General features: G+C 52.0%; 2 protein-coding genes across 3 annotated transcripts in view; one reads left to right on the top strand and one right to left on the bottom strand.

Moving 5' to 3' along the window:
- LOC142310745 (M-phase inducer phosphatase 3-like) overlaps positions 1–22,119 on the bottom strand; it is a 286,384-nt gene that overhangs the window by 102,685 nt on the left and 161,580 nt on the right. The gene's annotated exons all lie outside the window — the stretch shown is intronic.
- Positions 1–22,119, top strand: part of RRP12 (ribosomal RNA processing 12 homolog) — a 132,034-nt gene that overhangs the window by 55,388 nt on the left and 54,527 nt on the right. The window contains exons 17-21 of the mRNA XM_075348380.1: positions 9,881–10,043; positions 13,208–13,362; positions 13,469–13,530; positions 14,056–14,149; positions 20,982–21,140. Coding sequence (XP_075204495.1) covers positions 9,881–10,043; positions 13,208–13,362; positions 13,469–13,530; positions 14,056–14,149; positions 20,982–21,140 — 633 coding nt within the window. The remainder of the gene's footprint in view (positions 1–9,880; positions 10,044–13,207; positions 13,363–13,468; positions 13,531–14,055; positions 14,150–20,981; positions 21,141–22,119) is intronic.

The raw sequence follows: 22,119 nt of genomic DNA, 5'->3' as shown, positions 1-22,119 counted from the left end.
TGTAATACTTTGTGTGGCCTCCAGAGGCAATAGCTATACACCCAATTGTCTGGGTCTCCCAATTGGAGCTAGAAGAAAAGGAATTTACGGTAAGTAAACAAAATTCCCTTCTTTGTGTAACTCAAGGAAAACTATAGCATGGCGCCCACAAAAGGCAGGGGTGCCAAAACACAGGCTTATTATGCTGCCTGCGCCGCTTGTAAGACCCCACTACCGGCAGGTTCCACTGACCCTCATTGTGTGCAGTGTTCGACCCCTGTGCCACTTCTTCAGCCGGAGCCTATGCTAAGAGGGGCTCAGGGGGAGACACCTGTTGACACTGTCCAGGTGACGGGGACAGAGTTTGCTAAACTCTCTGAGACTATGGCTAAGATACTAGAAACCTTGCAGTCCAGGCCGGTATCTCAGCAACGGGACCCTGTTGAATCGTTGTTCCCGGGCCCCCCTCAGTTGGACCAACAATGTCCTCCCGGGGTATCTCCTACATCCCAGTCTGAGGGTTCTGACTTAGACCCCAGCCCCAGATTGACTAAGCGGGCTCGCTTAGAATTTCCCTCGACATCATATTGTTTAGGGTCTCAGCGGGGGGAATCTTTGGTTGATGATGCGGAGACAGCTGATCAGGATTCTGATCCTGAGAGCGCTCTCAATCTTAATACTCCAGACGGGGACGCCATAGTGAACGATCTTATTGCGTCCATCCATCAGTTGCTGGATATTTCTCCCTCAGCCCCTCCGGCGGAGGAGTCAGCTTCTCAGCAGGAGAAATTTCGTTTCAGGTTTCCCAAGCGGACACAGAGTATGTTTCTAGACCACTCTGATTTCAGAGAGGCAATCCAGAATCACCATGCTTGTCCAGATAAGCGTTTTTCTAAGCGCCTTAAGGATACACGTTATCCTTTCCCCCCGGACGTGGTTAAAGGTTGGACTCAATGTCCCAAAGTGGATCCTCCAATCTCCAGACTGGCGGCTAGATCCAGACTTGCAGTGGAAGATGGGGCCTCGCTCAAAGATGCCACTGACAGGCAGATGGAGCTCTGGTTGAAATCCATCTATGAAGCTATCGGAGCTTCTTTTGCCCCAGCATTCGCTGACGTATGGGCGCTGCAAGCTATCTCAGCAGGTCAAGCACAAATTGAAGCAGCCACTTGCACGTCCGCGCCACAAGTGGCATCCATTACCACCCAGACCTCGGCAATTGCGTCTTACGCTATTAATGCTGTCCTGGACTCTGTGAGCCGTACGGCGGTGGCGACCGCCAATTCGGTGGTACTCCGCAGGGCCTTGTGGCTACGGGAATGGAAGGCAGATTCTGCTTCCTAAAAGCGCTTAACCAGTTTGCCAATTTCTGGCGACAGGCTGTTTGGCGAGCGTCTGGATGAAATCATCAAACAATCCAAGGGAAAGGATACATCCTTACCCCAGCCCAAACAGAACATTCCCCAACAGAGGAGAGGGCAGGCGAGGTTTCGGTCCTTTCGGGGCGCGGGCAGGTCCCAATTCTCCTCGTCCAAAAGGTCTCAGAAAGAACAAAGGAACTCTGATGCATGGCGGTCTAAGTCACGTCCTAAAAAGAACATTGGAGGCACCGCTAACAAGGCGGCTTCCTCATGACTTTCGACCTCCTCTAGTAGCATCCTCGGTCGGTGGCAGGCTCTCCCGCTTTTGCGACGCCTGGCTGCCACAAATAAAAGACCGCTGGGTGAGAGACATTCTGTCTCACGGTTTCAAGATAGAGTTCATCTCTCGTCCCCCGACTCGATTCTTCAGGTCTTCTCCGCCTCCCGAGAGAGCCGAGGCTCTTCTGCAGGCGCTGGGCACTCTGAAGGCAGAAGGAGTGGTGGTCCCTGTTCCTCTTCATCAACAGGGCCACGGTTTTTACTCCAACTTGTTTGTGGTCCCAAAGAAGGACGGGTCTTTCCGTCCTGTCCTAGACCTGAAACTTCTCAACAAACACGTAAAGACCAGGCGGTTCCGGATGGAATCCCTTCGCTCCGTCATCGCCTCAATGTCCCAAGGAGATTTCCTTGCATCGATCGATATCAAAGATGCTTATCTCCACGTTCCGATTGCCCCAGAGCACCAGCGCTTCTTGCGCTTCGCCATAGGAAACGAACACCTGCAGTTCGTGGCACTGCCATTCGGCCTGGCAACAGCCCCACGGGTTTTCACCAAGGTTATGGCTACTGTAGTAGCGGTCCTCCATTCTCAGGGTCACTCGGTGATCCCGTACTTGGACGATCTGTTGATCAAGGCACCCTCTCAAGAGGCATGCCAACACAGCCTCGACGCTAACCTGGAGACTCTCCAGAGTTTCGGGTGGATCATCAATTTTCCAAAGTCAAATCTGACACCGGCCCAATCGCTCACATACCTTGGCATGGAGTTTCATACCCTCTCAGCGATAGTGAAGCTTCCGCTGATCAAGCAGCGGTCACTACAGACAGGGGTACAATCTCTCCTTCAAGGCCAGTCACACCCCTTGAGACGCCTCATGCACTTCCTGGGGAAGATGGTGGCAGCAATGGAAGCAGTCCCTTTCGCGCAGTTTCACCTGCGTCCTCTTCAATGGGACATCCTACGCAAATGGGACGGGAAGCCGACGTCCCTCGACAGGACCGTCTCCCTCTCTCAGGCGACCAAAGCTTCCCTTCGGTGGTGGCTTCTTCCCACTTCATTATCGAAGGGGAAATCCTTCCTACCCCCATCCTGGGAAGTAGTCACGACGGACGCAAGTCTGTCAGGGTGGGGAGCGGTTTTTCTCCACCACAGGACTCAGGGTACGTGGTCCCGGCAAGAGTCCTCGCTTCAGATCAATGTTCTGGAAATTCGAGCAGTGTATCTTGCCCTGAAAGCGTTCCAGCAGTGGCTGGAAGGCAAGCAGATCCGAATTCAGTCGGACAATTCCACAGCGGTGGCATACATCAACCACCAAGGCGGCACACGCAGTCGACAAGCCTTCCAGGAAGTCCGGCGGATTTTGATGTGGGTGGAAGCCACGGCCTCCACCATATCTGCAGTTCACATCCCAGGCGTGGAAAACTGGGAAGCAGATTATCTCAGTCGCCAGGGCATGGACGCAGGGGAATGGTCCCTTCACCCGGACGTGTTTCAGGAGATCTGTTGCCGCTGGGGGGTGCCGGACGTCGACCTCATGGCGTCCCGGCACAACAACAAGGTACCAACGTTCATGGCACGGTCTCAAGATCCCAGAGCTCTGGCGGCAGACGCCTTAGTTCAGGATTGGTCGCAGTTTCAGCTCCCTTATGTGTTTCCTCCGCTGGCACTGTTGCCCAGAGTGTTACGCAAGATCAGGGCCGACTGCCGCCGCGCCATCCTCGTCGCTCCAGACTGGCCGAGGAGGTCGTGGTACCCGGATCTGTGGCATCTCACGGTCGGCCAACCGTGGGCACTACCAGACCGACCAGACTTACTGTCTCAAGGGCCGTTTTTCCATCTGAATTCTGCGGCCCTCAACCTGACTGTGTGGCCATTGAGTCCTGGATCCTAGCGTCTTCAGGGTTATCTCAAGAAGTCATTGCCACTATGAGACAGGCTAGGAAACCAACGTCCGCCAAGATTTATCACAGGACGTGAAAAATTTTCCTGTCGTGGTGCTCTGCTCAGGGTTTTTCTCCCTGGCCATTTGCATTACCTACTTTTCTGTCCTTCCTTCAATCTGGACTGGAAAAGGGTTTGTCGCTCGGTTCCCTTAAGGGACAAGTTTCAGCGCTCTCTGTGTTTTTCCAGAAGCGCCTAGCTAGACTTCCACAGGTACGCACGTTCCTGCAGGGAGTTTGTCACATCGTTCCACCTTACAAGCGGCCGTTAGAACCCTGGGATCTAAACAGGGTGCTGATGGTTCTTCAGAAACCACCATTCGAGCCAATGAGAGATATCTCCCTCTCACGACTTTCGCAGAAAGTGGTTTTTCTAGTAGCAGTCACTTCTCTTCGGAGAGTGTCTGAGCTAGCAGCGTTGTCGTGCAAAGCCCCTTTTCTGGTTTTTCACCAGGACAAGGTGGTTCTACGTCCGGTTCCGGAATTTCTCCCTAAGGTGGTATCCCCCTTTCATCTCAATCAGGATATTTCCTTACCCTCTTTTTATCCTCATCCAGTTCACCAATGTGAAAAGGATTTGCACTTGTTAGATTTGGTGAGAGCACTCAGACTCTACATTTCTCGTACGGCGCCGCTGCGCCGCTCGGATGCACTCTTTGTCCTTGTCGCTGGCCAGCGTAAAGGGTCACAGGCTTCCAAATCAACCCTGGCTCGGTGGATCAAGGAGCCAATTATCGTAGCTTACCGTTCGGCTGGGCTTCCGGTTCCCTCAGGGCTGAAGGCCCATTCTACCAGAGCCGTGGGTGCGTCCTGGGCTTTGCGGCACCAGGCTACGGCTCATCAGGTGTGTCAGGCGGCTACCTGGTCGAGCCTGCACACTTTCACGAAGCACTATCAGGTGCATACCTATGCTGCGGCGGATGCCAGCCTAGGTAGACGAGTCCTTCAGGCGGCGGTTGCCCACCTGTAGGAAAGGGCCGTTTTACGGCTCTCTTACGAGGTATTATTTTACCCACCCAGGGACTGCTTTTGGACGTCCCAATTGTCTGGGTCTCCCAATAGAGCGAAAAAGAAGGGAATTTTGTTTACTTACCGTAAATTCCTTATCTTCTAGCTCTAATTGGGAGACCCAGCACCCGCCCCTGTTTTTTTGTGTAACACATGTTGTTCATGTTGAATGGTTTCAGTTCTCCGAGTTTCCTTCGGATTGAAGTTACTTTAAACCAGTTTATAATTATTTTCCCTCCTTCTTGCTTTTGCACCAAAACTGAGGAGCCCGTGGGAGCACGGGGGGTGTATAGGCAGAAGGGGAGGGGCCTAACACTTTTAAGTGTAGTACTTTGTGCGGCCTCCGGAGGCATAGCCTATACACCCAATTGTCTGGGTCTCCCAATTAGAGCTAGAAGAAAAGGAATTTACGGTAAGTAAACAAAATTCCCTTCTTTTGCAACCTGTACCTCTTGTGGGGCTATGTTACCTGCGGGTTCCACCTACCCTCACTGTGAGCAATGCTCGACCCCTGTTGCACTTGCTCAGCCGGAGCCTCGGTCACTAGTGGGCCCCTCGGATCAGGCAGACCCTCCTGCTTCCACTGTCCAGGCGGCAGGGACAGAGTTTGCAGTTTTTGCTGAGAAACTCTGAGTCACTTTCACAATCCATGGCTCAGTCTATGGACAAATGGTCTGCCAAGCTGCTAGAAGCTTTGCAGTCCAGACCGGTCCTTACACAGGCCCCGGGCACTGTTGGATCATCACCTCCAGGCCCCTCTCGGTCTGCGCCGCAGCGTGCTCCTGGGGTGGCCCTAGGTCTCACGTGGAGGACTCCTGCACGGACCACAGTCCCAAACCGGCTAAGCGGGCTCGTTGGGAATCTTCCCCGACTTCCTCACGCTGCTCGGGGTCTCAGCTTGAGGACTCTCTGGAGGACGAGGCGGACGTCGCAGCTCAGGGCTCTGACCCTGACGTTGCCCTCAATCTTGATACACCTGAGGGGGACGCCTTAGTAAATGATCTTATATCGTCCATTAACCAGGTGCTAGATCTTTCTCCCCCACCTCCACCTATAGAGGAGTCGGCTTCGCAGCAGGAGAAACCCCAGTTTAGGTTTCCCAAACGTACACGGAGTGCGTTTTTCGATCACTCTAACTTCAGAGATGCTGTCCAGAAGCACAGAGCATTTCCGGACAAGCGCTTTACTAAGCGCCTTAATGACACACGTTACCCCTTCCCCTCTGACATAGTTAAGGGTTGGGCTCAATGTCCCAAGGTGGATCCTCCAGTCTCTAGACTGGCGGCTAGATCTGTAGTATCAGTTGCAGATGGCTCATCGCTCAAGGATGCCACTGACAGGCAGATAGAGCTCCTGGTGAAATCCATCTATGAAGCCACAGGCGCGTCTTTTGCCCCAGCCTTTGCAGCCGTGTGGGCACTCCAAGCTATCTCAGCTTGTTTGTCTGAGATTAATGCGGTCACACGTACCTCTGCTCCGCAAGTTGCGTCTTTGACTTCTCAGGCGTCGGCTTTTTCGTCCTACGCCATGAACGCCGTCCTGGACTCTGCTAGCCGTACAGCGGTAGCATCCGCTAATTCGGTGGAAGTCCGCAGGGCCATGTGGCTACGCGAATGGAAGGCAGACTCTGCTTCCAAGAAGTTCTTAACCGGTTTGCCGTTTTCTGGCGACCGATTGTTTGGCGAACGATTGGATGAAATTATTAAGGAATCCAAGGGAAAGGACTCGTCCTTACCCCAGTCCAAACCGAAGAGACCTCAGCAACGGAAAATACAACCGAGGTTTCGGTCCTTTCGGCCCTCAGCCAAGTCCCAATCCTCCTCGTCCAACAGGCCGGAGAAGGGCCAGAGGAACTCCTATGCGTGGCGGTCCAAGTCACGCCCCCAAAAAACCGCCGGAGGCACTGCCTCCAAGGCGGCCTCCTCATGACTTTCGGCCTCCCCGAACCGCATCCTCGGTCGGTTGCAGGCTCTCCCGCTTTTGCGACGCCTGGTGGCCACATGTCAAAGACCGATGGGTGAGAGACATTCTGTCTCACGGTTACAGGATAGAGTTCAGCTCTCGTCCTCCGACTCGTTTCTTCAGAACATCTCCGCCCCCATTTCGGGCCGGCGCACTTTTTCAGGCCGTGGGCGTTCTGAAGACAGAAGGAGTGGTGATTCCCGTTCCCCCTCAGGAACATGGTCACGGCTTCTACTCCAACTTGTTCGTGGTGCCAAAGAAGGACGAATCATTCCGTCCCGTTCTGGACCTCAAACTGCTCAACAGGCATGTGAGCACCAGAAGGTTTCGGATGGAATCTCTCCGCTCGGTCATCGCTTCGATGTCACAAGGAGACTTCCTAGCATCAATCGACATCAAGGATGCTTATCTCCATGTGCCGATCGCACCCGAACATCAACGCTTCCTGCGTTTCGCCATCGGGGACGAACACCTTCAGTTCGTGGCACTGCCTTTCGGCCTGGCGACAGCCCCACGGGTCTTCACCAAGGTCATGGCATCCGTTGTGGCGGTCCTACACTCTCAGGGACACTCGGTGATCCCTTACTTAGACGATCTCCTAGTCAGGGCACCCTCCCGGGTGGCGTGTCAACACAGCCTGACCGTCGCTCTGGCGACTCTCCAGCAGTTCGGGTGGCACATCAACTTCCCAAAGTCCAAGTTGACACCGACCCAATCACTGACTTACCTCGGGATGGAGTTTCATACTCACTCAGCGGTAGTCAAGCTACCGCCGGACAAACAGCTTTCGCTGCAGACAGGGGTGCAATCTCTTCTTCGGGGTCAGTCACACCCCTTGAGGCGCCTCATGCACTTCCTGGGGAAGATGGTGGCAGCAATGGAGGCAGTGCCCTTCGCGCAGTTCCATCTGCGCCCACTCCAATGGGACATTCTTCGCAAATGGGACAGGAGGTCGACGTCCCTCGACAGGAACGTCTCTCTTTCCCTTGCAACCAAGACGTCACTTCAGTGGTGGCTCCTTCCCAACTCTGTCGCAGGGAAAATCCTTCCTACCCCCAACCTGGGCTGTGGTCACGACGGACGCGAGCCTGTCAGGGTGGGGAGCGGTTTTTCTCCACCACAGGGCTCAGGGAACCTGGACTCCGATAGATTCTTCCCTTCAGATCAATGTTCTGGAGATAAGGGCAGTGTATCTAGCCCTAAAGGCGTTCCATCGGTGGCTGGAGGGCAGGCAGATCCGCATACAGTCGGACAACGCCACGGCGGTCGCGTACATCAACCACCAGGGCGGCACGCGCAGCCGTCAAGCCTTCCAGGAAGTCCGACGGATTCTGCTGTGGGCGGAAGCCACAGCCTCCACCATCTCCGCAGTTCACATCCCGGGCGTAGAAAACTGGGAAGCAGATTTTCTCAGTCGTCAGGGCATGGATGCGGGGGAATGGTCTCTTCACCCAGACGTGTTTCGAGAGATCTGTCGCTGCTGGGGAACGCCGGACGTCGATCTCATGGCGTCACGGCACAACAACAAGGTCCCGGCCTTCATGGCACGGTCTCAAGATCACAGAGGTCTGGCGGCGGACGCGTTAGTTCAGGATTGGTCGCAGTTTCGACTCCCTTATGTGTTTCCTCCTCTGGCGATGTTGCCCAGAGTGTTACGCAAGATCAGATCCGACTGTCGTCGCGCCATTCTCGTCGCTCCAGATTGGCCGAGGCGGTCGTGGTACCCGGATCTCACGGTGGGTCAGCCGTGGGCGCTTCCAGACCGCACAGACCTGCTGTCACAAGGGCCGTTTTTCCATCTGAATTCTGCGGCCCTCAACCTGACTGTGTGGCCATTGAGTCCTGGCTCCTAGCGTCGTCGGGTTTATCTCAATTACCTCACTCCGAAGAGTGTCGGAGCTTGCAGCGCTGTCATGCAAATCGCCTTTCCTGGTTTTTCACCAGGATAAGGTGGTTCTGCGTCCTGTCCCGGAGTTTCTCCCTAAGGTGGTATCTCCTTTTCATCTCAATCAGGATATCTCCTTACCGTCATTTTGCCCTCATCCAGTTCACCAGTGTGAAAAGGATTTGCATTCATTAGATCTAGTGAGAGCACTCCGGCTCTACGTGTCTCGCACGGCGCCCCTGCGCCGTTCAGATGCGCTCTTTGTCCTTGTCGCTGGCCAGCGTAAGGGGTCGCAGGCTTCCAAGTCAACCTTGGCTCGGTGGATCAAGGAACCGATTCTTGAAGCCTACCGTTCTTCGGGGCTTCCTCTTCCTTCGGGCCTGAAAGCCCATTCTACCAGAGCCGTGGGTGCGTCCTGGGCATTGCGACACCGGGCTACGGCTCAGCAGGTGTCAGGCAGCTACCTGGTCTAGTCTGCACACCTTCAGAAAACACTATCAACTGCATAGCTATGCTTCGGCAGATGCCAGTCTAGGTAGGCGAGTTCTTCAGGCGGCGGTTGCCCACCTGTAGGAAGGGGTCGTTTTTCGGCTCTCTTTTATTGAGGTATTCTTTTACCCACCCAGGGACTGCTTTTGGACGTCCCAATTGTCTGGGTCTCCCAATGGAGCGACAAAGAAGAAGGGAATTTTGTTTACCGTAAATTCCTTTTCTTCTAGCTCCTATTGGGAGACCCAGCACCCGCCCCTGTTCCCTTCGGGCTGGTTGTTCTTTTGTGTACACATGTTGTTCATGTTGAATTGTTCTTTTGGTTCAGGGTCTTCAGTTCTCCGAACATCCTTCGGATTGCATTTACCCTAGACCAATTTATAAGTTTCCTCCTTCCTGCTTTTGCACCAAAACTGAGGAGCCCGTGATGCACGGGAGGGTGTATAGGCAGAGGGGAGGGGTTACACTTTTTAAAGTGTAATACTTTGTGTGGCCTCCGGAGGTAGAAGCTATACACCCAATTGTCTGGGTCTCCCAATAGGAGCTAGAAGAAAAGGAATTTACGGTAAGTAAACCAAATTCCCTTCATTTGGTATAATCACAACCAGAAAAGTTGGATTTATTAAAATATCAAATAACCCGTATGCAAATTGGTGTAAAGAAAAGAAAAAAATCAGAATGCCTTAATTGCTGTTTTTCAGTCATTGCACCTCCCTCCAAAAGTGCAATTTACACATGTATGGCGCCAATAAATTCTCAAAACAAAAAAAGCAAGCCCTTTTATCATGGATCCATCAAGGAAAAAACAAAGTTTGATAGCGCTGCAAAATCACAAAAGTATCCCTTGGTGTTGGCTGATAAATAACAAAAATATGGCTATGCGGGAAAAAAAAAATGATGGCCTCGCTTCTGAGATGAGTCCTGCATCCATCAGACTTCGCTAACATGACGGTAAGAGCCTGTCTGTATATTTCAGATCTGGACGATGTTGCCCGGTTTCTGCATCAAACCCACAGATGTGGCCGCCTGTTTCAAGAACATCGCAAAGACTTTGGGAATGATCATCTTAGACCGTCCGGACCTCCGTCTCACCGCCTGCCAGGGTCTCCGCACGCTCATTAACAAAGGATGTGAATCAGGTACAAGACATTGGCCGTGAGGGCTCATGACGTTGTGTCACTATAGATCAGCTCTGATATCAGTGACATCTGTGTCTCGGGGGTTTGCCTCTTTCTTTAACATAGTTCCTCTTCCTTTCCAATCTGTCATTGCTCTATCTCTTCTGAAGTCGTAATATCAAAGCAGTCCGGCTGACTTCTGTAAGAAAATCTGATGATTAATGATTTATATCACAGGTTTCAGGAGGTTAGTGGGGGCGTCCGGCAGTAACTGCTCGATACTTGTAACTAGTCATGAGTGGGCACTACCATGCTCGGGTGCTCAGTACTCGTAACTAGTGATGAGTGGGCACTACCATGCTCAGGTGCTCAGTACTCGTAACTAGTGATGAGCGGGCACTACCATGCTCGGGTGCTCAGTACTGGTAACTAGTGATGAGCGGGCACTACCATGCTCGGGTGCTCAGTACTCGTTACTAGTGATGAGCGGGCACTACCATGCTCAGGTGCTCAGTACTAGTAACTAGTGATGAGTGGGCACTACCATGCTCAGGTGCTCAGTACTCGTAACTAGTGATGAGCGGGCACGACCATGCTCGGGTGCTCAGTACTCGTAACTAGTGATGAGCGGGCACTACCATGCTCGGGTGCTCAGTACTCGTAACTAGTAATGAGCGGGCACTACCATGCTCGGGTGCTGACTACTCGTAACTAGTGATGAGCGGGCACTACCATGCTCGGGTGCTCAGTACTCGTAACTAGTGATGAGCGGGCACTACCATGCTCGGGTGCTCAGTACTCGTAACTAGTGATGAGCGGGCACTACCATGCTCAGGTGCTGACTACTCGTAACTAGTGATGAGCGGGCACTACCATGCTCGGGTGCTCAGTACTCGTAACTAGTGATGAGCGGGCACTACCATGCTCAGGTGCTCAGTACTAGTAACTAGTGATGAGTGGGCACTACCATGCTCAGGTGCTCAGTACTCGTAACTAGTGATGAGCGGGCACTACCATGCTCAGGTGCTCTGTACTGGTAACTAGTGATGAGCGGGCACTACCATGCTCAGGTGCTCAGTACTGGTAACTAGTGATGAGCGGGCACTACCATGCTCGGGTGCTCAGTACTCGTAACTAGTGATGAGCGGGCACTACCATGCTCAGGTGCTCAGTACTAGTAACTAGTGATGAGTGGGCACTATCATGCTCAGGTGCTCAGTACTCGTAACTAGTGATGAGCGGGCACTACCATGCTCGGGTGCTCAGTACTCGTAACTAGTAATGAGCGGGCACTACCATGCTCAGGTGCTGACTACTCGTAACTAGTGATGAGCGGGCAGTCAATGGTGGACTTAAGCATTTTTCTAGAAGATTTCCCCACTGACGTCGGGTAAACAAGTCACGCCTATCTGAGCATCAACTGCTCACTGAGTACTGAGCACCTGAGCATGGTAGTGCCCGCTCATCACTAGTTACCAGTACTGAGCACCTGAGCATGGTAGTGCCCGCTCATCACTAGTTACGAGTACTGAGCACCCGAGCATGGTAGTGCCCGCTCATCACTAGTTACGAGTACTGAGCACCCGAGCATGGTAGTGCCCGCTCATAACTAGTTACGAGTACTGAGCACCCGAGCATGGTAGTGCTCGCTCTTCACTAGTTACCAGTACTGAGCACCCGAGCATGGTAGTGCTCGCTCATCACTAGTTACGAGTACTGAGCACCCGAGCATGGTAGTGCCCGCTCATAACTAGTTACGAGTACTGAGCACCCGAGCATGGTAGTGCTCGCTCTTCACTAGTTACGAGTACTGAGCACCCGAGCATGGTAGTGCCCGCTCATAACTAGTTACGAGTACTGAGCACCCGAACATGGTAGTGCTCGCTCTTCACTAGTTACCAGTACTGAGCACCCGAGCATGGTAGTGCTCGCTCATCACTAGTTACGAGTACTGAGCACCCGAGCATGGTAGTGTCCGTTCATCACTAGTTACGAGTACTGAGCACCCGAGCATGGTAGTGCCCGCTCATCACTAGTTACGAGTACTGAGCACCCGAGCATGGTAGTGCTCGCTCATCACTAGTTACGAGTACTGAGCACCTGAGCATGGTAGTGCCCGCTCATCACTAGTTACGAGTACTGAGTACCTGAGCATGGTAGTGCCCGCTCATCACTAGTTACGAGTACTGAGCACCCGAGCATGGTAGTGCCCGCTCATCACTAGTTACGAGTACTGAGCACCCGAGCATGGTAGTGCTCGCTCATCACTAGTTACGAGTACTGAGCACCCGAGCATGGTAGTGCTCACTCATCACTAGTTACGAGTACTGAGCACCCGAGCATGGTAGTGCCCGCTCATCACTAGTTACGAGTACTGAGTACCTGAGCATGGTAGTGCCCGCTCATCACTAGTTACGAGTACTGAGCACCCGAGCATGGTAGTGCCCGCTCATCACTAGTTACGAGTACTGAGCACCCGAGCATGGTAGTGCTCGCTCATCACTAGTTACGAGTACTGAGCACCCGAGCCTTTGCTCTGGACCGGTGGTGCACTCAGCTCCAATCGCAAGAAATTAATTCCCTAAATTCCTTTATCGAGCATGACCCACATTGGAAAGGTTTCCAACATGGCGGCAGTTTGTTCTATTATCGTTGTTGCGCACACCGTATCGCATGGTGCTGATGTTTTGCTGTGAGTTTACCTTGTCGCTTCATATAATGGCTTCTTTCTTTTTTTTGGGGGGGGGATAGTTGTAGTTTTGAATAGCAAGTCTTCATATGGCTATGCTGTTGGAAAAGTAAAAAAAAAGTTGGGATGAAAAAAACCCAAAACTGTAAAAAATGGCGGTTGCTCGATATGGGTAAATCCCATTTAAAGCTGTGTGTGATGCTGATGTGTCCTATGTATGGGATTGTAAGGTTTTGTGGGAAATTAATAAGGTGCTCGCGCGTCATCACCGGCCTCGCAAACGCCTTTTTACTTCCATCCTATTATTCCTGCGTTGTCAAAGCCTTCAACTTTACATTAAACGAATAGGAGAAGCGCAGTGTTACCCATGGCTCCTCCGACCCCCGATACATATTGTCATGTAGAGCAGAATAAGCTGTAATCCGCCGACATTAATCCTCATGTGGAACCGAATAACACCGCTGCTTAACGTCATATTAACTTTTACTCTGCGCAGAGGCCGATAAGGCAGAAGTCAGCCGATTAGCCAAGAATTACCTCCCTATACTGTTCAACGTGTACATTAAAGCGCCTGCACCAGGAGAGGGCGCCACGCAGAAGTTTCCTGTGATGGAAACTATACGGGCTTATCTGACTTTAACAGACCAGCAGGTAAGGAGTTAACGTTATCGTTCATTGCTTAGTCTTATCTGCCATGGGTCGCACAAATTTTTTTTTCCTCCTGTTTTAACAATTTATTTTTTATATTTTTTTACAGCTTGTTTGCGATTTATTATCAAAAGCCAGCGCGAAGGTGCAGGAGAAAACAGACGCCGAGAAGTGAGTGATTGGATTTCTGGGGATTTTATATAGGATATAGGTAACGGTGTATGTAGAAGAGCTATACCTCATTTCTTGTACAGGGGTAGGCAATTTTTTATTACTCAACTCAAGTTTAAAAATGAAACATGATGATGATAATCTTTCTATAGCGCCAACATAGTCCGCAGCGCATTCCAACAAGGTTCACATTCCTTTGTGAGAACAGTTTGTGTTTATATCTGCCCAAATATTTGTAGACTTTTAGTCCAGGAGAGGTATGAAATTAGAATAGGGTCCCATCAAAGGAAGGTCACCTTGCCGTGGTTTATGGGCTCACATGAATTGGCCAATTTTTGCACAAAGAACTTTCCTAATTCTAAGTATATTCTATATAGCATTAATGCAGTTTACATTTCATATTTTCTATGTTTGCATATGTTTTGGCTCTTGGAGTACGGCTGTATGGTTTTGTGTAGGTTTAGCAGTCAGCACCTGTCCACACTTGCTATATTTGGAGATGCAGTTTTTTCTTTCTTTTTGCAGGCTGTACGTGCTGGATCTTATTACTGCAATGGCGCCATATGCAGATGAGCCATCAATGACCAGGGTTTATCAGACCATCTTACCGTTTCTTGAGGTCAGTGAGGCGTCATTATATGGAGACTCGCTAGGTTTATGCCGTCCTGTTGGGCAGAAGCCCTGCAATGTATTTGGCTAAGTGCACACAGCAGAGTCTGGGTGCCTAGGCATCTGTACACCTCACATAAACCAGCGATAGATTCCAATCAACCATTTCCCACTGTGGTTAATTTTCATTTTTGATATATATATTTTTCTTTATCGTTCCTATGGGAGACCCAGACCATGGGTGTATAGCTTCTGCCTCCGGAGGACCCACAAAGTACTACACTTAAAAGTGTAGCTCCTCCCTCTGAACTTATACACCCCCTGGAGAGCCAGTCCCAGCCAGTTTATCGCTTTGTGTTCAGGAGGCATACATCCACACATGCATTCTCATCTGATTTGGTTGATTTTTGGAAAGAGTTTGAAGAAAAGCGGGTCCAAGTCTGGACTCCCGGCATGTCCCTTCTCACCCCACTGTGTCGGCGGTGTTGTTAAGGTTGATTTACAAGGCTGGAGCCTTACATGCCGCACTCCTTCACCATCCCTCCTGGGCTCTGGCTTGAAGTGGGAGCCAGCACGGTCTCCATGCCTGGCAGGAGTCCGGTCTCCATCCACAGCCCCTTGAGGATCCTGTTGGACCGGAGCACTCATCCCCAGGGACCTGGCCCTGCGTCTCAGCAGCTAAGTAGCTGAGACGTTTGTGTTGGGGGTCCCTGTTTTTTATTGTATGGGGAGAGTATGCTGTATATGATTATTTTGACTTTTCCGGCGGGTTCTCTAGCTTTTGCTTGAGAACCGCGCCGATGGTGCCTGCTTGTCGGCCTCGCCGCTTAAATTTAGTCCCCGGCTTCGCCGGAGGCCTAGTTTCGTTTTCCTGCCCTCGCATGTCACTCATGCAGAGGGACAGGCTCGGCTCCTCCCGACGGCCGTTCTACACAGGGGAGGGACACTCCCCACTGCTGGGGCGTCCCTCCTCCCCTGCAGGTCTCTATAGCCCTCCAGTTCCCGCTCTCCTATAGGAACGCCCCCTAGTCCCGCCCCCTCTCCTCGCTCCGTCGGCCATTTCTCACGCAGAGTTTACTCTGCTCTGGGACATCCTGCATTCTGCATCTCTGCTGAGGTGCTGTGCATTGGGGGACCGGGCTTCGGGATCTGGAGGGCACACAACAACCGCACCCAGCGATCTGGTAAGCCACAGCCGGTCTCCGGTTGTGGACCTCTGTATATTCTCCCTGGGGTTCATTCTCTGCAAAGCCCCCACTCCAGCAGCATGTCTCACACAAGGAGCAAGGCTCCAAAGCTTTATTCCGTATGCACTGCATGTAAGCTCCTGCTGCCTGAGCCGAGCACCTGTCCACGTTGTGATGGTTGCTCTAACTTGGCGGTGCCACAGCCTGGAGTCTCACCCCCAGTGGTCTCTCGGGCTGCTGCTGCACCTGTGGCTGAACCCCCGGCCTGGGTAGAGTCCTTTTCTAGGTCCATATCCGAGTCATTTGCTGAGTCCATGGGACTTTTGTCCAGGACTTTGATGAATATGCATCACCCCTCCTCACAGGGTGCCACTAATACTCTTGACAGAGGATTCCTATCCTCTGACCTCCGTCCATCGGAGCTCACGGAGGATTCATCATCTGGTCCCAGACCCCGTCCTTCTAAGAGAAGGCGCAGGGTTTCCTCCCCCTCCTCATCCCATGGCTCTGTCTCAAGAGCTGACTCTCAAGATGAGGAGGATGCCCTCACGGGTGGCTCGGAGGCTATGTATCCCATCAATTTCTCTGAGGGTGACTCAGATCTTAGTGATTTGATTGCTTCCATTAATTCTGTGCTGGATCTCAATCTGCCAGTCTCAGAGGAGCAACCCTCTTTGGCAGAAAAACATCAGTTTACCTCGCCTAAGAGAGTGAAGAGTGTGTTCTTTAACCACTCCAGTTTTCAGACCGCTGTGACTAAACCCAGGGCCTGTCCTGACAAACGCTTCCCAAAGCGTGGTTCTGATGACCGCTTTCCCTTTCCACCTGAGGTGGTCAAGGAGTGGGCTCATTCCCCAAAGGTAGACCCCCCGGTGTCTAGACTCTCAGCCCGGACCGTTGTGTCGGTGGCTGATGGCACCTCCCTTAAGGATTCCACTGACCGCCAGATTGACCTTCTGGCCAAATCCGTATATGAAGCGGCGGGGGCCTCGTTCTCCCCGACTTTTGCAGCAGTGTGGGCTCTCAAAGCCATCTCTGCTTCTCTAGAGGAGATGCATTCCCTCACCAAGGAATCTATGCCTGAGATGGTTACCTTAACCTCTCAGGCTTCAGCTTTTTCATCTTATGCCATGTCTGCAATGCTAGAGGCTGCTCACCGCACTGCGGTGGCTTCAGCTAATTCTCTTGTTATCCGCAGGATTTTGTGGCTTCGAGAGTGGAAGGCAGATTCTTCTTCCAAGAAGTTTCTTGCTGGGCTGCCTTTTGCTGGTTCACGGCTGTTTGGTGAACAGCTGGATGAAATCATTAAGGAAGCTACTGGCGGGAAGAGTACTTCCATACCACAAACCAAGACCAGGAAATCCGCCCAGGGTAGGAATCAATCGAGGGTTCGTTCCTTTCGTACCTCCAACTGGTCATCCTCTAAGCCTTCCGCCTCGTCCGCTAACTCAGCCAAGGACCAGAAATCCAACTGGCGCACAAAAGCGCGTCCGCAGGAGGTGCTGCCACCAAGGCAACCTCCTCGTGACTATCTGTCCGCGCCAGCAACGTCCTTAGTCTGTGGCAGGCTCTCCCACTTTGGCGACGCTTGGTTAAAGAAAGTCTCCGATCAGTGGGTGAGAGACATCATATCTCACGGCTACAGGATAGAATTCTCTTCCAGCCCGCCAAACAGATTTTTTCTCTCAACTCCCCCCTGCTCCAAGGCCGCCTTCTTCTCACAGGCCGTGGCATCCTTGCAGGCAAACGGAGTGATTGTACCAGTTCCTGCTCGAAAACGGTTCAGAGGTTTTTACTCAAACCTCTTCCTAGTTCCAAAAAAGGACGGTACCTTCCGGCCCATCCTGGATCTCAAGCTTTTCAACAAGCATGTCCGGGTGCGGCATTTTCGCATGGAGTCTCTGCGATCAGTCATTGCCTCTATGACCCAAGGGGATTTCCTGGCGTCCATCGACATCAGAGATGCCTATCTACATGTGCCAATCGCAGTGTCACACCAGCGTTTGTTACGTTTTGCGATAGAAGAGGATCATTTCCAATTCGTGGCTCTCCCCTTCGGGTTAGCCACGGCCCCTCAGGTATTCACCAAGGTCATGGCGGCAGTGATTGCGGTCCTTCACCTCCAGGGGTTGGCAGTGCTTCCTTATCTGGACGACCTTCTAGTCAAGGGTCCATCCAGCGCAGACTGTCAGCGGAGTGTTTCGCTCACTCTCTCCACTCTAGCCCAATTCGGGTGGCTTGTCAATCTTCCCAAATCCACCCTGACTCCGACCCAGAGTCTCACGTACCTAGGGATGCAGTTCGAGACTTTGCCGGCACTTGTGAAGTTGCCCTTAGTCAAACAGCAGTCTCTCCGGCTAGCGGTGCGCTCTCTTCTGAGGCCCCACCGTTATTCCCTCAGGCGCCTGATGCAGGGGCTGGGTCAAATGGTGGCGTCCATGGAGGCGGTTCCCTTTGCCCAGTTCCATCTGCGCCCTCTGCAGCTGGACATTGTCCGCTGTTGGGACAAGCGGCCTTCCTCCTTACACAGGTTAGTGGCTCTGTCGCCACGGACCAGGAGCTCTCTTCAGTGGTGGCTTCGGCCCCTCTCCCTGTCCCAAGGGCGCTCCTTTCTGACTCCGTCCTGGGTGATTCTCACCACGGATGCCAGCCTATCCGGCTGGGGAGCGGTCTGTCTCCACCACAGAGCACAGGGCACTTGGACTCCGTCCGAGTCAGCCCTTTCAATCAATGTGCTGGAAACCAGAGCTGTGCTTCTAGCTCTCCTAGCCTTTCACCACCTGTTGGCGGGCAGGCACATTCGAGTCCAGTTAGACAACGCGACAGCGGTTGCCTAAAGCAATCACCAGGGCGGGACACGCAGCCGCCTGGCAATGTTGGAGGTTCAACGCATCCTTCAATGGACGGAGGACTCCAAGTCCACCATATCCGCAGTCCACATCCCTTGCGTAGAAAACTGGGAGACAGATTATCTCAGCCGTCAATCCGTGGACGGTGGCGAGTGGTCCCTGCACCCGGCAGTGTTTGTCAATCTGCCGCAAGTGGGGCACTCCGACCGTGGACCTAATGGCATCCCGTCACAACAACAACGTTCCGGTTTACGTGGCTCGCTCCCACGATCCTCAGGCATTTGCCGCGGACGCTCTGATTCAAGACTGGTCCCAGTTTCGTCTGTCCTACGTGTTTCCCCCTCTAGCTTTCTTGCCCAGAGTCCTGCGCAAGATCAGAATGGAGGGCCGTCGAGTCATCCTCATTGCACCGGACTGGCCCAGGCGAGCTTGGTACCCAGACCTGCTCCATCTGTCCGTAGAGATGCCGTGGCATCTTCCGGACCGTCCAGACCTACTCTCGCAAGGTCCGTTTTTCCGCCCGAATTCTGCGGCACTCAAATTGACGGCGTGGCTCTTGAGTCCTGGATTTTGACGGCTTCTGGTATTCCTCCTGAAGTCATCTCCACTATGACTCGGGACCGTAAGTCTTCCTCCGTCAAGATCTATCACAGGACTTGGAAAATTTTCCTGTCCTGGTGTCGCTCTTCCGGCCATCCTCCTTGGCCATTCTCGTTGCCGACCCTTCTGTCTTTTCTACAGTCCGGTCTGCAGCTAGGACTGTCCCTCAACTCTCTCAAGGGACAAGTCTCGGCTCTATCAGTGCTGTTCCAGCGGCGTCTCGCCCGGCTGGCTCAGGTCCGCACCTTCATACAAGGTGCGTCTCACATCATTCCGCCTTATCGGCGGCCCTTGGATCCCTGGGACCTTAACTTGGTCCTCACGGTATTGCAGAAACCCCCTTTTGAGCCCCTTAGGGAGGTTTCTTTGTATCGTCTTTCTCAAAAGGTGGCCTTTCTAGTTGCCATAACTTCTCTCAGGAGAGTCTCTGATTTGGCTGCGCTCTCCTCGGAAGTCACCTTTTTTGTTTTTTCACCAAGACAATGTAGTTCTCCGTCCGACTCCGGATTTTTTTCCTAAGGTGGTCTCTCCCTTCCACCTTAACCAGGACATTTCCTTGCCTTCCTTCTGTCCGGCCCCTGTTCATCGCTTTGAGAAAGCGCTGCATACTCTGGATCAAAGCACACTCGACCAGAGCTGTCGGTGCCTCTTGGGCTTTCAGGCACCAGGCTACGGCTCAACAAGTCTGTCAGGCTGCCACTTGGACTAGCCTGCATACCTTTTCGAAGCACTACCAAGTGCATGCTCATGCTTCGGCAGATGCGAGCTTGGGCAGACGCATCCTTCAGGCGGCTGTCGCCCACTTGTGAAGTTAGGCTCCGCCTACTTCTTAGGTTTTTCTGTTTATTCCCACCCAGGGACAGCTTTGGAACGTCCCATGGTCTGGGTCTCCCATAGGAACGATAAAGAAAGAATTTTGTTTACTTACCGTAAATTCTTTTTCTTATAGTTCCGTATTGGGAGACCCAGCTCCCTCCCTGTTGCCTGTTGGCAATTTTCTTGTTCCGTGTGTTATCACCGGCTGTTGTCGTGGACAGAGTCTCCGGTTGTTCCGGTTCTTGCTCGGTTCTACTTGTGGGTGGCTATTCTCCTTCAGCTTTTGCACTAAACTGGATAGGACTGGTTCTCCAGGGTGTGTATAAGCTCAGAGGGAGGAGCTACACTTTTAGGTGTAGTACTTTTGTGTGTCCTCCGGAGGCAGAAGCTATACACCCATGGTCTGGGTCTCCCAATACGGAACTATAAGAAAAAGAATTTACGGTAAGTAAACAAAATTCTTTTTTTTTTAATTTTTTTGTTACATTTTGAGTCTTGCAATTCAATTTTTTTTGCCACTTTTTTTTGTCTTTTGAAATGAAAGCTGATTCAAACTTTTTCTGTTACTTTTCTGTTTCTTTCGGGCTCTCTTTTGCTTTCAGGCTCTCTTTTGCTTTCGGGCTCTCTTTTGCTTTCGGGCTCTCTTTTGCTTTCGGGCTCTCTTTTGCTTTCAGGCTTTCTTTTGCTTTCGGGCTTTCTTTTGCTTTCGGGCTCTCTTTTGCTTTCGGGCTCTCTTTTGCTTTCGGGCTCTCTTTTGCTTTCGGGCTCTTTCTTTTGCTTTCGGGCTCTTTCTTTTGCTTTCGGGCTCTTTCTTTTGCTTTCGGGCTCTTTCTTTTGCTTTCGGGCTCTTTCTTTTGCTTTCGGGCTCTTTCTTTTGCTTTCGGGCTCTCTCTTTTGCTTTCGGGCTCTCTCTTTTGCTTTCGGGCTCTCTCTTTTGCTTTCGGGCTCTCTCTTTTGCTTTCGGGCTCTCTCTTTTGCTTTCGGGCTCTCTCTTTTGCTTTCGGGCTCTCTTTTGCTTTCGGGCTCTCTCTTTTGCTTTCGGGCTCTCTCTTTTGCTTTCGGGCTCTCTCTTTTGCTTTCGGGCTCTCTTTTGCTTTCGGGCTCTCTTTTGCTTTCGGGCTCTCTTTTGCTTTCGGGCTCTCTTTTGCTTTTGGGCTCTCTTTAGCTCCGGATGTCACTATTCAATATAAGTCTATGATGGCCTCATTCTGCCTCTCATAGAGTTGCTTCGGGAGCTTTTATAATCCCTTGCATTTAGGTCCTCACCATTTTCATGTTCTTTATTTGACGTCAGGAATTTGTAAATTTTAAACAGCAAAAGCTTTCAAGATCTGAAGTATATTAGGATTGTGGAAAAAAAACATTTCTAAATGTCATATTATTACACCAGGAGAAAAACCACAGTTTGCAGAAGAAGGCGTACCGGATCCTGGAGGAGATCTGTGGAGGGGAGAGGCCTCCATGTGTAGCTTTTGTGAATAACAACTTGGAAGAGCTGAAGAAATGTCTTCTGGGATCACTGAAGAGCGCCTCGCCCCCGGCCAAAAGGGTGAGAGTCGGACTGTAGATATGTACTCCGTCATTAATGCTTAGGATGCTGATGCACTGGGGATTTTCTTGATTATTTTTCCTACATTAAAAGGTTCAGGTTTCAATGGCGGCAAGATGGCTACTAACGGATCAATAGTCTTAATTGAGGAGGTGTGTGTGTGTGTGGTGTGTGTGTGTGTGTGTGTGTGTGTGTGTGTGTACGGACTTGCTAAGCAAAATTTGTCGCTTTTAGGCAGCAGATTGCACATAGGAATTAAAGAACATTTATCAGGTCATTGCTGCAGACTATCGATGCGATGGCATTGATTGCCTGCAGTGGTCACATTCTGTCAGAGCTGAAAGAAACCGTGTCTTAGCTGCTTCTTCTGGCTTAGACAGAATGTAACCACTGCAACCAGTCAGTGGCTGCTGCTTGTCTGCAGTGGTCACCTGATGCCTCCAAGCAGTAAAGGAAGCAAAGGCACCAGCAGCAGTATTTCACACTATGTATGGACCACCATAGGCTCAGTTTTATAGCATTTAAAAGTAGTTGACAACCTCTTTTAGCTCCTTACATTTAATGTGTATTTTTATACAAATACATGTGTATCTATGTGTGATATCTACCATATTTTTCGGATTATAAGACGCACGTTTCCTCCCAATAATTTGGGAGGAAAATGAGGGATGCGTCTTATTATTCGAATGTAGCTTACCGAGGGGTGGTGGTGACGGGTCACAGGAGGCAGGGGCAGTGCTGTGAGGGCTGCTCTGTGCTGTGAGGGCTGCTCTGTGCCGCGAGGGCTGCTCTGTGCCGCTGCCGGGGCCGCTCTGTGCCGCTGCCGGGGCCGCTCTGTGCCGCTGCCGGGGCCGCTCTGTGCCGCTGCCGGGGCCGCTCTGTGCCGCTGCCGGGGCCGCTCTGTGCCGCTGCCGGGGCCGCTCTGTGCCGCTGCCGGGGCCGCTCTGTGCCGCTGCCGGGGCCGCTCTGTGCCGCTGCC

Source organism: Anomaloglossus baeobatrachus, chromosome 5 (assembly GCF_048569485.1).
Source record: "Anomaloglossus baeobatrachus isolate aAnoBae1 chromosome 5, aAnoBae1.hap1, whole genome shotgun sequence".
NCBI lineage: Eukaryota > Metazoa > Chordata > Amphibia > Anura > Aromobatidae > Anomaloglossus > Anomaloglossus baeobatrachus.
This window is presented reverse-complemented; position numbering and strand designations above follow the sequence as displayed.